The 18386-nt window shown below is 35.1% G+C and overlaps 2 protein-coding genes and 1 long non-coding RNA gene across 3 annotated transcripts; 1 reads left to right on the top strand and 2 right to left on the bottom strand.

Annotated features, from left to right (window-relative positions):
- Window positions 1–3095: 3095 nt before the first annotated feature.
- On the bottom strand, window positions 3096–4047 carry LOC149239443 (uncharacterized). Its single transcript, XR_016245450.1, has 2 exons — window positions 3651–4047; window positions 3096–3553 (listed from the first exon to the last, which is right to left on the bottom strand). It is a non-coding gene; the product is annotated as an uncharacterized LOC149239443 (long non-coding RNA).
- A 7092-nt stretch (window positions 4048–11139) lies between these two features.
- LOC149239444 (uncharacterized) lies at window positions 11140–13232 on the top strand. Its single transcript, XM_089369862.1, has 2 exons — window positions 11140–11323; window positions 12970–13232. The coding sequence occupies exons 1-2, from the start codon at window positions 11140–11142 to the stop codon at window positions 13230–13232; spliced, it is 447 nt and encodes a 148-aa protein (XP_089225988.1).
- A 2798-nt stretch (window positions 13233–16030) lies between these two features.
- LOC149239445 (CEN-like protein 1) lies at window positions 16031–17871 on the bottom strand. The gene is made up of 4 exons (XM_089369864.1): window positions 17674–17871; window positions 16517–16578; window positions 16387–16427; window positions 16031–16263 (listed from the first exon to the last, which is right to left on the bottom strand). The coding sequence occupies exons 1-4, from the start codon at window positions 17869–17871 to the stop codon at window positions 16031–16033; spliced, it is 534 nt and encodes a 177-aa protein (XP_089225990.1).
- Between the last annotated feature and the right edge of the window lie 515 nt (window positions 17872–18386).

Raw genomic sequence — 18386 nt, forward strand, 5'->3', positions numbered from 1 at the left:
AAAAAAACCACAGACTCAGTGACACTTACAAGTGGCAAGTGACAATTAAATGACCTATAAACCCTAAAATCAATCCAATTTCACTCAAGCACTTGAAAGCTCGAAAAGATGAGAATTTGCTAATCAAAATAGGTAATCAAACAAAACATAAATAAATCCAATCATACAGGACAAGAAAAGACCTCAGGGGCTCAGATACATTGGAATTTGATAGAGAAACCCTAGGTTTTGCCAATATCTAAGATCAACATGGCTGTTATGGCCAAACTAGCCCTGAACAGGGGATCATCGCAACTATTTCTAAAGAAAGGGCACTAACAACGCGACTGTCAGAGAAAAAAGTGCATTGGGCAAGGAATAAGGAAAAAAATAAAAAGATTTCCACAAACACTTCCAAAATTAGCACTCTAAGGTAGCAATCAATGATTGCACAGACCTATACAGACTCAAACTAACTAAGAACTCGATGGTCAGTCAAACTGATCAAGAGATCAGTTGAGAAAATAGGATGGAGAGGCTATAGCTTCCCCAACAGAGTCACCATTTTGTTGTGAAGGTAAATCCCCTCTACGAATAGAGGTGATCCCTCTAGCCCAATAAGTGGGTCTAGAAACAAACCAAACAACCTAACATACACTTTCCTAGTATATGTTTAACAAGTGCAGAGAGAAGGAGAAACCTACCTCACTCGGATGCTAATTGTTCAATCCTTTGGAGATGACTTTGATTCTTTCGTTTCAGGCCTCACTCCTTAATTTTTATTCACATCCGAGTACCTACAAGGAAGATCAAAGAAATATGCAAGATACAAGAGCAGAGATGACATACATCAAACATAAACTATTTAATAGATCAAGGAGTATTAAGCTAAAATCATAAACATTTACACAATTATGGAAAGTGAACATTAGATGTATATATTAATGAGCTAAAAAGGGAAGCATACAACATATGCCTTGATGTTGGATACCTCCTTTTGGTGGATTTCCAAGTCCAAGAAAAGACTCTTCAAGCACTCCTTCTCTAAGCTAGAATGGGTAGAATGTAATCATAATCTTAGCATTGAGATGCAACAATAAACGACCAACCATTTGGGGATCAAAGGGAGTGAATTTATAGGAAGGGAGAGGGAGTTAGGGATCCACAAAAGATGGAGGAAGGTCCAAATATCAAGGGGAAATCCCATAATGATAAGATCAAGAGGTCCAAATAGGAGAGCTCAACCATATGAGCAAGAACCAATATCCAGCTCGTTGTTCTTGAAGGTTCTAGTGCATGAAGCTTCTCCTCCAATTTGGGAAAGCCTGTCAGAAAAGGTTTAGTGTGGGTTTTCATATCAAAACCCCTGCCAGGAGTGCTAGTGTAGAACTATGAAACTTGCCATCAACACAAGCATGTAGTGTAGCAAAACACGATGATGCTTAAATTTAGGTTTTTAGTTAGCCTTCTTCAGAATAGATTCATGGAAGTTTTCCTTTGATTCTCCAGGGAGGTTTTGGTCTTTATATCATGATGGATATGCTGCATAGTTGTCAATGTTTTGGTGAACAATAGGTGTGACAAAATAATGTGTAACATATACTTCCTCGTTTCTTCTTCTAGAAGAAAAGATAAGAAGAAGGAAGTGAAAAAGAGGTGTTTCTTTGAAGAAGAACGATATACTTGGCTGGAGAAAAATTCCAAAGGAAAAGAAATAGAGGAATGAACAATTGGAAACAAATGTTAATTTACCTTGTATCGTTGCATGACTACTGTTGGAGATAAATACAATAGCCACCTAATACCAGTGGGAGATAAAGTTGGCATGCCTTGTGGTGGAAAATATCTCTGCATAAGGGTAAATATATAGAAACTTGTAGTTTGCAAGGAGTTTCTGCTCATATGGCTGGAAGAATTTCTTCCAAGCTCGGGGGAAGTGAGTGAGGATTCTTGTCTGGCTTATGGTCGGGAGGCTTGGATAGACCCTTTATCTTTTAGTGTTTTCAGATAAGTTCTTACCTTTAAATATAAAGATAAAAGAGATCTTTATTTTGTTAAAAAAATTTGTATACATGTGAAATCCTTGTATAGGGAATGAAATAAAGAGAGACAAACTATGTAAAGCAATCGAGTTAATAATCTTGCAAAAATGACTGTCTTCGCTATCTAATTGAATTAAGTTTTTTCTATATGCTTGCTAGGAAATAGATATTGTTACAGTATAAAAGCTACCAGTGTCATATTTATAATATGGGTGGAGAAAGTGGTTTTTGGGACAACTATAGGTTAACATTGTAATTGTAATATGACTATGATAAATTTTGCATTGTCTCAAAAGGACACCTTGGGTGGCCAGAAACTACGGGAGAAATAGATTTCAGAGCAGGTTAGCCTTAATTTAATTTCCTAATGAGGAAAGAGAATAATAACCTTTTCTAAAATGCAAAGGTTTAGAAGGAACCATTAATATTGGTACAAATAATATAACTTTCATCTGAGTGGTCCTAGCCTTTAACTATAGAAGGGTTCAGTGATATAGAACACATTAGTGTTGAAGAATATTGACAATTTAATTTGAAAGAGAACTTACTTTGTGTTCGTATGTCTATTACTAGGGTTAGCCCTGAGTTCGAGCTGATTCCAATAGCCTCATGGGTAGTCCTCAGGATGAATACATACAATATCAAGTATTAAGACTATTTGTATTTGTAAAATCATTGAAAGAAATACCAAGAAAACAATTACTGGTTTATACGAGAAGCAGATAACTTGTGCTCATCATAACTAGTAATTATAATAATGGAATGGAAACTTTTGAACTGCAAATTTACTGGAAACTAATAATCTTCTGGTAAGAGAAACATATATATTTAACCAGACACTAAGGCATGTTGGAAACAACATTTCAATACACAGAAAATACATGAAACTGTATGTAAAGAAGCATGGTGAACATCATATAACTATTGCTGACATTTTCTTTTCTTACTGAATCATAAATGGTGACATTTTCTTTTCTTACTGAATCATAAATGGTGAAACCCTCAATGAGAATAATTTTATGAAGAGTCTGTCGAGAAAGAAAAACTAAAAAAAAGCAATAAATAGCACAAGTCTGGAAAAAATCCCGTAGGAGTATTATACTGAGCAACTTAACCAAAAAAAGAAAATTTCTGAGTAGAACATCTCTTGCAGTTCCAAGGAGTTCTGTAATTAACACATAATAAACGAGACAGGAAAAACAAAGGTAGAACCTTCACCTAAGCTTAGTATAACACCAGAATTTACAATATCGGGTGGGTCTTGACAGAAAACAGTCAGCCCAAAACAAATACAAAACTATGCACATTAATAAATCACACCGATGAGCAGAACCCATTAAAACATTTCAGGAAATCCAACAAAGAGTGAACCCTATTAGAAGGATTGGTATCCATACCTATTTAAGGGAGAAATTAAAATTAAGAACCAATTATATTGAGTTGTAGCCAACCTCAGAACCAAAGGGCTAGATTTCCTAATGAAATCTTGAGATTTTCGACTGTAGAAACCCGTGTTCCAGAAAAAAACACCTCTGTAGTCAAGAACACAAATTTAGTTACCCTCTGCAAGAGAAGAAACATAGAAAAAGGAATATAAACAAAAAACTCTTAACAAGAGGTCGAAAATACCTGTGCTTGCTACAACTTGAAGGAAAATAAGAAACTATAGGTTAACAGCCTACAATCCTGAGTTGAGTTTACCATCGTAGGAGGAGATAGAAGCTGGCAGAGGTTGAAGAGATGGTGAAGAAACCCATGCTGCTAAATGGAAGTGGAGAGAGTTATGTGAAATCCTAATGAACTGCCAAATGAACCAGGACAACTCTTGAATTGTGGCATCAAGGATACTCTGTGGCGAAAGTGGGTAGAGTGCCATGTTACAGAATGCAAAGGTCGAAAGGGGTTGCAGAGCTTTCCTCGTTGGTGTACCAAGCAAATGACTGAATGAGACCCCAAATCTGAAAGCGGTTACCCTAAAACTGTCCCAGGAGTCATTGGATCACATAACCTAAGATTGATTGCGCAAGAGCTACTAGATATTAAGCGTACACTAGCACACCTTGGAAGGGTAAAAAATGGCCTAAGAAGCCATCAATCGGAGTTAATAGACTGTACAAATAATTAAGCACTTTTACTTGGTGATTAATGCCAATACACCAGTTTCATTAATCGTTAATAGTCATAAATAGTATGGAACCTCAAACTTATTTGCTGGAACCCATGCCAAGTACATAGGAAATTTAATGGGAGTAAAAATATTGTGTTGAAATTAAGTTTAGAGTTGGTTAGTTGGTTAGTTAAAAAAAAATTGATTATGTCTTATGGCTGTTACATAATTCATCAATTTATTAAATCATCATGGTTAGTCCAGTAGAAAATAAATTCATCAATTTCTTAAATCATCATGCTTAGTCCAGTAGAAAATAGACCCAATATTCAATTATAGTGGCTATTAACACTGCTACAATGGTATATTTGCAATAATCATGCGGTGGTGATTCAAAATTCCTGTTTGGGAAGACTTAAATGAATACTAAATGCTACGAGGGTTTTAGTGGTTTTATTTTAATTTTTGTTCAAAATGCCAATTGAATAAGTGTATATATATCATATTCGTAAATAATAATTGAACACATAGAATAAATCTCTTACCCTAATCAATTCCCTTAATTAAATAATAATAATAAGTTTTATTCTTCTTTGTTTGAGTACAAATTGAATGATTGATATACAACCATCTTGGATTGCATTCGAGAAGATAACTGCAAAAATAATGGTAATTTGTGCTTACAAAATTTAAAACCAAAAAAACTTAGATGATTTAATTAAATATTATAAATATAAGAGAAAGTGAATTGATTGTATATGTATAAGAGAAAGTAAATTGATTGTACTAGGAATTATTTGGTATAAAAAGAACTATAACTTGAAAGAATTAAAAGTTTACAGAGTAAATTTGTGATGCATCACTTTGAGGTTGTGTATCTCCATTTGTTCTAAAATCTCAAAAAAATCATAGGGTTTATAATATGCTTAATCATAGGGTTTAATATTAATCCTAATCTTGAAAATCCTAAGGTTTATAATATTAATACCTTAGGTTTAATATTATTCTCTTGGGTTTATAATCCCTTGGGTTTTTAGCGTTAATCCATTGGATTTATTACTCCCTTGAGTTTATAATATCAATCCCTTGAGTTTATTAATCTAAGGGTTCATATTCCTAAGGTTTAATATTATTCATAGGGTTTATAATATTAATCCTGGGGTTTAATATAAATCTCTTGGGTTTACAATTATCGTTAACCATGGTCCAACATCACGTTGTGATATTTATTGTCTTAATATTAAAATCAACTATGTTCAATCATCGTCAACCATCATCAACCATGGTAAATCATGGTCAACCATGGCCAACCATGTTCAATCATGGTCAATCATGTCTAGCATTGCGTTGTGACATAAATTCTCTCAATATTGAGAGAATATGTGTCACAATGCGACGCTAGACCATGGTTGACCATGATTGAACATGGTTGGCCATGATTGACCATGATTTACCATGGTTGAACATGGTTGAACATGGTTGATTTTCATATTGGGACACTTACAAACCCATAACGCCTATAATGCCTAAATCTTATAACCCTATGATATAATATTATTCATATGGTTTACAATGTTCATCCTAGGGTTTATTAGTCCTTTGAATTTATAATATTAAACTTATGGTTTAATTAATTAATTAATTAATTAATAATAATATTTTTGTTATAAAAGTTATTTTTGTTATTGATATATGCCTATCAACGTATATCAACCACATTCATTAATGTGGTTGTTCTAGTATATAAAAGACTTGCAGCGCAAGATATTTGATTCCTCTTAGCCACTAACAGATTTAGCATTAATATATAATATGAATCAATGGAATAAAATATCCTCTCTCTATATATAAATTAATTATAGTCTCTTCCATATTAAATTGTAATATCAATATTATTTTGAAGGAATTAACATAATACTAAAGTAGAAACAATCATTATTAATTGAAATTAGAAAAAAAAAGAGTTTTTATCTTTCTATATAAAGTAGATGTGAAATTAAGGTGGAAATTAAAGTATTTGACTAACATTGAAATGTTTTTTTTTACTACTAGTTTATTATTTTATTATTTTTAAATGTAATGTTAAGGGACAACATCTCCGAGCCCCAAGGGAAAACTGAGTTGGTCAAACTCCTGTTGCTAAGTACCGGTCAAATTTCTTTGATGCCCTTGGGATTAGGCCTTGCTAGTTTGACCGATAGGTAGATCCCTTCAGGTTGATCTACCTACATTTTCTTGTGGATGTAGCAACCACTAAGTGTCCGTGAACCACTCTAAAAAAAAGGACAACATCTCCCCAATACTAGGCTATAGAGATCCTCTAGACACATTTAGAGTATTTCACCCCAATGTTAGGCTATAGAGCTCCTATAGACACATTTAGAATTTTGAAATATTAAGAGCTTAGATTTTAAGTGGATTGTCTATAAGACTCGTTTGTTTGTGACAAGAGACCGAAATTGGTGTATGAAATGCCCTTGTCTTTTTTACAAAAAACTTTTAGATTTCAATATCTAAATTCTTTATATAACTTCTTACAAAGAAAAGCATGCTCTTAACCATTAAAACCAATGCATTCACTAATTAAAAAAAAAATGATAATTATTAGGTTAATAATTATTTTAAACTAAACACAAATATTAAAAATCAAAATGATATTACATATAATAAACGTAAAATACTTTACAATTAATTTATGTAAATGAAGATAAATATAATGAATTTAATTATGTAAATAGATATAAATATAATAATATATTATTACATCTCATAGTAGATAAATAAATTTATTAATATTTAAATAATCATATAATTTAATGTCACTAAAGAAATTAATTTTACCATATAGAAATTATAAATATTATATAAAGTTGTAAATTAATTAATAAGATCCATCTTAATTCTAGATCAACCAAAGGTTGAGAGGGATCAAATCGTTTTTTATGCCAACTTTTTTTTAGAGTGAAAAGACATTTGATCCCTCTTGGGGTTTGGTATATCTAGAGTTAAGATGGATCTAGGTTAATATAATATATATGTAGTTGACATTGAAACATTTCATTTATAATTCACGTTATCCACATTAAAATTTCAAAAGATGCTCCCTAATACATTTTCCTGTATGCATAAATTTATATTATTAATATTTTCTAAAATATTAGATATCAAATCCATATTAAGATTGAAATTATTACAACTCTCCCTCATGTATTGAATTAGAAAGTAGATATTAATGGAATAAGAATTCTCTCAAGCCTTCACTCTATATATATGTTTCCTGTAAAAATCTTTTACTCAACATATGTATTGAAATATTTTGTTTACTACATCATGAATGAAAAGGAAGTATTCACACTATTGCGATTCTTTGCTAGGAGGTATGCTGAAGGGGTGCAACAGACTTGGGGACGCGTAGGTAGGGTTACAACAGGGCTCTGAGTTTGCTCCCTATGGAGTGCAGCAAAGGAGGGAGCTCCACTCCCTCCTACAAGGAAGCAGTTGCCAGCAGAGGCAAGTTACCATTGGGTAATGTTAGAGGATCTGATGAAGAGGGGAAAAAAATAACGAAAAGGGTCAGATGGGGCCAGGTCCAAGGAAAATAGTAGCACCAAGGACAAGGAGGAAGAAAACAAAAGCCAGGGAACAAGGGACAAATATCAAAAGGGACTGTACAGACCCAAAACGGAGATTACTCATAGAGTAGTGTTAAATGATCCTGATCTACAAGCACACAGGGAACATATGGGAACTTATGCCATAATCTGCAAATTCATGGGAATATGGCCCTCTGAAAAAGCATTACAGACATGGATCAAATACCATTAGAAACCAAAGGTAGTATTGACCTCCATCTTGGGTTAAAGGGTTTTTTTTACCGTGGTATTCACTAACATTGAAGATAAAGACAGAATATTCGAAGGAGGATCCTACTTTTATGTAGCAATGGGCCTCTATATGTGGCTGTGGATGATGAACTTCGTTCCAGAGAGGGAGACATTCACCTCGGTACCTGTTTGAGTAAGGCTCTATTCCCTACCTCTTGATTACTAGTAAAATGAATCTCTTGCTGCCATAGGCAATAAACTAGGTCGTTTTGTTACAACTTCGGAAGCCACAAGACGAGGTAAATATACTTCCTATGCTAGGATTTGTGTAGAAATGGATCTATCAGGCGCTCTTCTGGAAGAAATTATCATGGAAGTCTTTGATGAGGAATGGGTGAAAACTGTTGATTATGAACATATCCTGTTCAGATGTTGTAAATGCCACGAACATGGTCACTTGATTAGAGGTTTTCCTCTTAGTAAAGTAGATAACAAGGACAAACCTAATACAGTGAAGGATTCTGATAACTTTCAGAAAGTGACAAGTAAGGGGAAAGGATACAGAAAGGGATCAAAGCTCTAGCGCAATGAAGGGTAAAAGACCAACCAGAACAGGTTTCAAGAACTAGAAGAAAATTAAGAAATGTCAAAAGAAGATTAAACAAGGGATGAAGGCCCTAGGGAAGAGGAGAAGGAAGAGAACTACAACCCAACACAAGAGATTCGTAATAAGAAAGAGACTAAGATGAACTAGACTGAACTAGAAATGGATATGTAAATGACCCAAAGTGAAACACATTTGGAGGACCATGAAGTTCAGTAAATTCTAGAAGAGGAAAACCTAGATCTGGAAGGGTTCTTGATGCAGGGAACCACGGGAGGGATAGATTCATTACCTCAAGAGGGTTGCAAAAGAATACAACAATTGTTTTTATGGAAGACACAACAAATTGAGTTAGGAATAGGAAAAACCATTGACAAGTAGGATAACAAAGGAGTGAAAACAATGAAACCAACCCCAGGACTAGCTACTAGAAATGCAGGCAAGAAAAGAAGCCGGAAAAAGCAGAAGGAGCTTTTGATGGAGTGTGGAAAGGTAATGATAGATTCGGGTAAGATGAGAAACCTAACCAGTTACTCCTTTACAAGTCTTTAAATATGAATTTCACATCTTGGAATATCAGAGGTCTAGGAAGTAAAAGAAACCAAAGATTGCTTAGTTATAGAATGAAACAAGATATGCCGGATATAATCTTCATCCAGGAAACGAAATGTTCCATTTAGAAAATAAGACTTATACACAGCAAATGGCTCAATAGATATGGGTTTCTAGAGGTTAAAGCAGAGAATACAGCGGGGCGTATTCTCACTCTTTGGAATCCCAAAAGGGTCAGCATAATGGATGCAAAGGCATCAAGAAATTACCTACCAGTGGTCATTCAACCAGCTGGGATTTCAGAAACATTCATGGTCACTAATGTTTACGGTCCTCAAAGAATAGAGGATAAACTCAAATTGCTAGAAGCCCTTATTGACCTCAGGAACAGACAGGTTGGAATTCCTTGGATCATGGGAGGGGATTTCAACATGATCAAATCTCTCTCAGAAAAAAAAGGAGGTACCAGAGCGCTTAACAAAGACTCCTTAGCGTTCCAATCATTTATAGACAATATGAATTTGGTAGATTCAGAATCGGGCAATGGCCTTTTCACATGGAATAACAAAAGAGGAGGTGAGGCATTGGTAGCTTCTAAGTTAGATAGATTTATGATATCAGAGGAGTTGATGCTTCTAAATAAAGATATAACAGCTAGAGTTCTTCCATTTGGAGGTTCAGATTACTGTCTGATTCAATTGGAAATCAAGGGCATAGATTCTCCCAGGAATAGACCCTTCAGATTTGAAAATATCTGGTTCTCCCACCCGGATTTCATTAGTAACATTGAAAAATGGTGGTCTGAAGACTTGCAAATCCAAGGATCTAAGATGTACCTCCTTTAGAAAAGACTAAAGCACATTAAGTTCAGACTTAAGGAATGGAACCAGAAGGATTTCAGTAACATTTTTGAGGTGAAAAAATTAGTGGAAATCAAGATTCTAGAACTCAACTAGGCTTTGATAAAAGATGGATTTGACAAAGCCAAAAGTTATTAGGCTGATAAATAAGATGGATTTGACAAAGCCAAAAGTTATTAGGCTGATAAATACCATCTAGTTTGGGAAAAGTTATGCAAACAAGAGGAAATATTTTGGAGACAAAAATCTAGAGTTCAATGGCTCAAGGAAGGAGAGTGGAACACAAGATTTTTTTCATAGATCCACTATAACGAATAGATCTCATAATAGAATCTCAATGATTAAGGATGAGGAAGGGGAGATTCAGAACACTCATAAAGATATTGAAGTTGTGCTTGTTCAACATTTCTGGAACATCACTCGAGAAAACATTCCCGATAGGGATCAGTCCATCAGGGGAATTACAAGGCATATCCCTAAGCTGGTGTCTAGAGAGGACAATTTTAACCTCAATAGACCAGTTACTGAAGAGGAGGTCAGTGAGGTTCTCAAAGACATGCGGAATGACAAAGCTCTAGGCCCAGATGGTTTCAATGTGGATTTCTTTAAAGCTTGTTGGCATATTGTCAAAGAGGGAATTTTGAATGTGTTAGAGGATTCCAGGAGCAGCGAAACTATCCTAAAATCTCTCAATACCTCCTTCACTTCCCTTATTCCCAAACAGGATTCAACTCAAATTGCAAATAAGTATAGACCTATTTCCTTATATAATGTGGTTTACAAGATAATATCCAAAGTAGTGGCTAATAGACTCAAACCTCTCCTTCCCTCGCTAGTGTCTAAGGAACAATCAGGTTATGTGGAGGGAAGACGGATTCTAGAAAATATTATTCAAGCACATGAGGTGGTTCACACACTAACTAGCAAAAGGCAAGCGGGGATGATCATGCAATTGGATATTGCCAAAGCGTATGATAAGGTGAATTGGATTTACATCAAGAAGGTTCTCTCTACCTTTGGGTTCAACCACAACTTGGTCAGATGGGTCATGGCACTGGTGACTTCTTCCAGATTTTCTATTCTGGTAAATGGCTCTCCCTCATAGATCTTCAATCCTTCTAGAGGCCTCAGGCAGGGAGACCCACTCTCTCCCTTTCTCTTCATTCTCATGATGGAAGGTCTTGGCATTAAGCAGGCCAAGGCTATGGGAAAAATCAGGGGTCTTCAAGTTTCTGAGAATGGTTCTGCTCTGACTCACCAACAATTTGTTGATGATACCTTACTGCAAGGGATCTCCACAATCAAAGAAGCTTCGGCCTACAAGCTAAACCTTACAGATTTTGCCTTGGCTACAGGTATGGAAGTCAATCTCTCTAAGTCAAAAAGCTTCTTCTTAAACACTAACATTGCTATCCCAAGAAATATCTCAAGAATTCTTGGTTTCCAAAGAGATTCCCTCCCCTCAAAATATTTAGGAGTTCCTCTTACTGCCAGACCCATGCACAAGAGTATATGGGAACTGGTTCTTAATAAGTTGCAGGACAGAGTCAAAAAATGGACCTTCCGTGCCTTGAACCTGGTAGGCAGGTTAGTTCTGACTAAGTCAGTTCTGCAATCTATCCCGGTTTTCATGTTATCAGCTCTTCCAGCTCCCAAACGTGTCTTAGAGAAAATCAGAAATATACAAAGAGATTTCCTTTGGGGCAAGGAGGAAATAAGAAAGAAATGGGTCTTGGTTTCCTGGGAAAAAATATGTAAACCCAAAAGTCATGGGGGTCTAGGCTTGGATGATCAAGAGATTCTTTGCAAAGTCCTAGGAGCCAAGCTTTGGTGGAGATGGTTTCAAGAGCCAAAGCCAAATGGGCCAGGATATGGCAAGAGAAATATGCCAGCTCTTGGCACACCAATGATCTCATAAGAATGTTTGGGATTATAAAAGGCTCCTACATATGGAACAGAGCCTGGGAAAACAAAAGCCTAGTTCAAAAGAACAGTTTCTGGGAAATTAGAGCAGGAGATCTTGCTCTCTTTTGGGAGGACAAATGGAAACAAGAACCAACGTTGTTAACAAAGAATTTTTTAAGCTTCAAGCAGGAAACAGATGCCCAAGTGTTAATCAAAGTAAAAGATTTTTGGGATCTTACTCACATCTCTAGAAAGTGGAGAAACTTGAAAAACATTGACTGTAGAGAGGACAATCCCCTAAAAATCAAAGTAGAGGCTCTTGGGGACTTACTAAAGCAAAGAATGATCTTAGTAACAGAGGGGCAGGATCAATTGAGATGGGGTAATAACAAGAAAGGAACCTTTAATCTTAAGGAAGCAAAAGGTTTTCTCCTTGGGCTTGGCTCTAGTGTTCCAGACAAGACCTGGCTGCATCTCTGGAGGAATCAAGGCTGGATGAAGATCAAGCTTTTTATGTGGTTGGTTCATCATAAGAAAATCTTGACTTGGGACAACATTAGGAGAAGAGGAGTTATGGGGCCTTCCAGATGCCAACTCTGTGAAGAGCAGGAGGAGACAATGGAACATATTCTCAACAGCTGCTCGTACACAACTTGGCTATGGGATTCATTTTCTTCAATTTTCCACCAGTCTGATAGGGACAGAGGAAGTATCACAAATACCCTAAACCAATGGAGAAGAAACTATGCGGAGAACGAATTCCTTAATTTGGCATGGGCCTTCACACCTTGCTTCATTATCTAGAATGTTTGGAAAGAAAGAAGTAAAAGAATTTTCAAGAATGAAAAGTCTTCACCACATCGTCTATATGATCTTATCTTGAAAGAGCTCCGAGAGACAGTCAGCTCCACTGTTTGCAATATCCTCAAAAATCCCCCATCGGATAATGAGCAGAGAACTCTCAGGAAACTTGGATTGTAAGGCATAATTCCTCAAGGTATAAACAGAAGGGATACAACTATGGTTACATAGAAGGACTTCTGGCAACCTCCACCGAAAGGCTTTCTGAAATATAACATTGATGGTGCCTCAAAAGGCAATCCGGGAACTACTGGTTATGGAGGAGTTTTAAGGGATGAAGAGGGCAATATTATCTTTATCTTCCACTGTCATTTAGGAAGAGCTACCAATAACATGGTGGAAGTAATGGCTCTGGAGCAGTGTCTAGAGTTTCTGATTCAGAACCATCGCTCAAATGTCATTGTAGAAGCGGACTCTGAGATAACCATTAACGCTGTGAAAAGACTCAGCGGTGGTTCTCGGCCGGAGAGAGTCTCGAATCACTGGAAACTTATCTAGGTTTATCAAAGAATCCAAGTTCATCTCTAGGGTCTTCGAATCGTTAGTTTCAACCATGTTCGTCGTAATGCCAATAAGCTTGCGGACTTACTAGTTAATCAAGGTGTGTGCAGTGCTGACTGTGGGATGGCTAAAAATTGGCAAGAAATTCCTCAAATTCGACTAAAGGCTATTTGCAAGGATCAAGCTACTGAGGACAGAGAAGTCTTTCGATTTCGGGCTAGTTTGAATAGCAAGAATTGACGATGCCGGATTGTGCACCCTCATCCCTACAAGATGAATTAGGAAGGTCGGTTAATCAATTTCAGTCTCACTTTATCCCGGAGAATTTCGATCGGGATCCCCAAGTTGCTGGTTTGCTCTCTGAGGAAGCAGTTCCCAAACAAACTCTGGACAGGGTTCTGTTTTCGCTGTATGAATAGGCAGAACGAGCGGTTAATAGTGAACAACAGTTGGCTTTCTCCCTTTTTCCATTTTCGAGCTAGAAATTATGGCCCTAGTTAGTTTTTTGGCGATCTCATGTCTGTAAAGTGGAAAGTGGTTTTGCATTTTTGGGAGTGATCCCATAGGGATCACAACACATGGCAAGGTGGCAGTTTCGGAAACCTCCCTTCATTGCGCATTAAGGTTCGGTTGTGTATGGTGGTGCGATTTGGCTCCTGGTCATTGGATCCAGCAACTCAGATGGACGGTTGGGATCATTTGCGCTGTTTAGTGGGGCCCAACGGGCCATTTCCTCGATCCCTGATGGCACGTCTTGTCCTTTTCCGGCCTTTGTGTTCTTTGGGTGGACGGGGGTGACCGCTGGCATTGTTCGGCCCTGGGGGCATGTTTTGTCCGGCTCGGCCTTTTGGGTAGGATTCTTGTAGCTCTTCGGAGGTTTTCCCATGGGTTTTGGGTTTTCGGGTGTTAGATGGAGGGTCTTTTTCTTGGACAGGATTACCTGGTCTCCTGAGTTTGTAAAAATTTGACACGTTTCTGTATACTATGTAACTTATCTTTTGAATTAATGAAATAGAAGGTTCTTCTCTTGCTTGAGCAAAAAAAAAAGAAATATTTTGTTTACTACCCTCATTAAATTTTTCTTTGTTATTGATATTTTTAAATATAATATATCAACTGCATATTAAAAATTAAATAAATTGCACATCTCCCTAGTTATGAAAAGTGGAAATATAAGAGATATTTTTAATTTAAATCACATTTTTTTCTCTATATAAAATAGATATAAATTTATGTTATTTAACATGACATTGAAATTATTATTGATATTTTTAAAATATAATATATCAACTCCATATTAAAAATGAAATAAATTATACTTCTCCTTAAATCGTCATGGAAAATGGAAATATAAAATTTTTTAGTTTAAATTACATTGAAATATTTTACTTATGGTTGACAATTAAATATTTTTTGTTAAAATGAATTACACATCATGTAATATCAATAATACTATTTCTTGTCATTTCCATATTAAGTAGTGAAGAAATTGCATTTCCTCTTCCAACTAAGAAATGATTTTTTTTTACTAGTTTCCATATGAAGTAGTGAAGAAATTACAACTCTTTCTCATTTTTTAAATTATTTTCAGTTATTTTGTATCTCCATATAAAATTATGCAAAATTGAAGTATTTTAATTATGGCCAGCATTAATTTCTTTTGTTATTACTATTTTTAATTTGTTAATTTAAAATATTGTTTTACTATTTTAAAATGTAATATTACATTTCATAATGGGTTATAGAGAGCTTCTAAGTGTAACAATTTTTCTTTAAAATTTGAATATAATTTTTTTCCATAATTTTTTATAAATATAATTATTTATCTTTATTTTATTTATTTAATAAATTTTCTATTTAAAATTTTAAATAAAAATTTATTTATTAAATAATTTTTTATTAAAATTTTTAAATAAAAAAGTAAATAATGTTTTATTAGAAATTTTAAGTAGAAAACCTATTACGTTTATAATAAAGTCCATATTTCAAAATTGCCAACCGTGAGTATCTCTAATCTCCAATGAAAAATTCTGCATATACAAGGTAAAAAAATAGATTACTTCACCTTATTCACTATACCCAAAGATTTGAATAAAATCCTATTATCAGAGAACAAGTTGCACTATTAAAACCCTGTCATTCTGGAACAAATTGCATATTTCAAAATTCCTGCTGAAATAGAGATCACTTCAAAATTCCCACTGAGATATAAATCGCTTGAAAATTCCCAACGGCAGGTTTTTTGAAAGTGAAAAAGATCTGTATGTACCGTTGAAAACATATACTTTAAATCAAAGAAAAGAATTGGGAAAAAGTATAAACTTAGTACCAAAGTTTCTAGTAGTCTTTATCAGAATATTTTTTTTAACATTTTTATTCTATCAACCATCCAGATGAAGCAGGCTACAAGCAAGTGATTTCGAATCCAAATATTTTACAGGAACCAAAACACTGAAAACACCTTAGCTTTTACAAGTTTGCACCAGATAAAGAATCACATGCTTATTTCTACCAAGTTAACTTGTGAAAAAGAAGAACGTAGAGCGAACAATGTGGCAGCTAAGCATCATGAGAGTGTCTGGTTCACACGTATTCATGCGCATATTTCTACCGAATTAATTTGTGAAAAGAACAGAGCATAGAGAGCACAGTATGGCAGTTCAGCGGATAAACGTGAGTGTCTGATTAATTCACGTCTTTCTGTTTGAGATAGCGAGATAGCCAATCTTATTAACAAAAACATATAGTCTAAAATATTTCAACATAAGGTAATCTAGTTCAGCGTTTTTTTCTAGCTACTGGCTCCCGTATTTTCTACCTACTGGTTCCCTCTGAGCATTAAAATAAACGGCCGCCACTGGCAGACCAAGGCCATTGAGGACTGCGAAATTTCTGGTATTAAAATTGATGCGAGAACTTGAACTTGGAGGGTAAACTGTGTGCCGCCCCATCTGCTTGAACAACACAAACACGTACCTATGGATACCGATGGAAGGCCTCGGTGGCTCGTAACTCACTAGCTCTCTGCCTGAATCCATGCATTCATTCCCAGACATTGACTATTACCACGGGCCTTTTATCCAAAGTAAAAGTCCTGACAAAACCTTAGGATTATATTTGTTAATTGGCATATATGCATGACTGGACTTACCGAAAGAGGCTGAAGTTGTTGCAGGAATATCAGTTACAATCCTGCACAAAGCCAAAGAGATTCCTTATAGGCAAGATCCAAGAAATTACATTTAATATAACGAGGATTAGAATTGGTTAGCAATCCTAACCAGTGTAGGTATTCTCGCTGTGTTGGATAATTGGGATTGGGAGCATCTGGATCCGTCATCACCTGAATATGAATATGATCGGAGTTACCAGCCTTTATGAGTGAGGAAATGAAAAAGGTTGAATTTTTATTTAAACAGTGTAAAATTATTTTAAAAAATTCAAAATAATTGTCATTCCAAGAATTAGGAATAAAAGAGGGTAATGTTTCTATTGAAGTAGTGTAAAATTATTTTTAAAAAATCAAAATAATTGTCATTCCAAGAATTAGGAATAAAAGAGGGTAATGGCGAAACACTGGTGAGAATCTGATAATAAAATAGATTTGATGAACCGGAGATCAATTTAACGTTTGAGAATGTGGGTTTCCGTTGTTATTTATAATGTTATTTAATATTTTTGGATATAAATGTGTAAAATTTTGTAATTGATCATATTTAAGATCTTTGGAGATATATGTTTATGATATCAGATTTTAAATATAATGTTTGAGCATATGAATTTTTATATTCATATAAACTCTATATAATATTTTGAAATTGATCATATTTAAGATTTTTAAAGAAAATTTGTGTTTAAGATTTTCAAATGCTTAGAATCTGGGATACAATTTGTAAATCTTGAAAAAAAAAATATTTTCAGAAATCTCAAACAAACATCAATTTAACAATGATTCTCACACAATACCAGTATCTTTAAAAGAAAATCTCCACGGAATAATAGTATCTTTAAATGAAAAATCTCCACAGAATAATAGTATCTTCAAATAAAAAATCTCCAGACATTTAAAACCATTTACTCTGATGTTTCGGAGGCTTTAAATAAATTTTCATGAACTACTGGTGGATGTAAGAAATGAAAAAATATAAATAAAGAAAAAATTTATTTTTGCCGAGAACTGTAAGATCAGAAGTATGGGCTGTGGTATACATTCTTTATAAAGAAATGACAGAGAAGCACGAAAATTTAAATAATTGACCTAACTCATTATATTTGACAAAAAAAAATGAAAATATAATATACAATTATAGTAAAGAATTCAAAGCACTGTTCAAAATTCATATCAAGAATTTCTTTTCTAAAAATTTGAAGCGATTAGAGTTCCTTTTCTAAATATTGAGGCGATTGAAAAATTTTCGGCATTTTCTGTGTTGCTTACCAGAGTGTAAAAGTTGCCGGGGTCCTCACCCCCAATGTCGACGCGAGGAAGCAATGCAACTGCTGAGGGCTTCAGCTCGTAGCCATTGTTGACCTGGCTGGTAGCGTAGGTAACAATGAGATCAACGCCTGGCACGAACATATCCAGAACATCTCCGATCACGCTCGCCACCACCAGTGGCTCCACTAAGCGAGACATTTCTGTGCTTCTTGTACTGCGAGACATTTCTGTGCTTGATGTACTGTCTGAGGTTAAGACGTCGTAGAGTATTTAAGGACAGAGTGAAGAGCAGAGGGACTGAGAAAAGGAAAAAACGTGGGCAGTAGAGTATTTAAGGAAAGAACGAACAGCAGAGGGACTGAGAAAAGGAAGAAACGCGAGCAACTTAATTTTAAAAAGCGCAATGTTAAAGGGGCGGAGCCTGCCGGGAGGATTCAATCAGTCAGGGCTCGATGAGCACAAAGCGGGAAGTAAGAATGCTTGTATCAAATATTCTAGTGGTTACCACCGGTTTTTTTAAGTACACCATTTTAGGGATGCTATTTTTTTATTTATTGATTCTAAATTTGTTTTTTTTTCTCTTAACAATAATAATAAAGCAAGTTTTAAGATTGAATTGATCATCAACTTGTTTGTCACTTATTGGTGAAATATTTGACTTGCACTTGTGCATGTTGATGATGAAACATTTTTTTGTCCTTGATGAGGTGGTA

Source organism: Pinus tabuliformis, chromosome 8 (assembly GCF_031772625.1).
Source record: "Pinus tabuliformis cultivar Carrire ecotype Pingquan chromosome 8, CPIR1, whole genome shotgun sequence".
In the NCBI taxonomy this organism is placed as follows: domain Eukaryota; kingdom Viridiplantae; phylum Streptophyta; class Pinopsida; order Pinales; family Pinaceae; genus Pinus; species Pinus tabuliformis.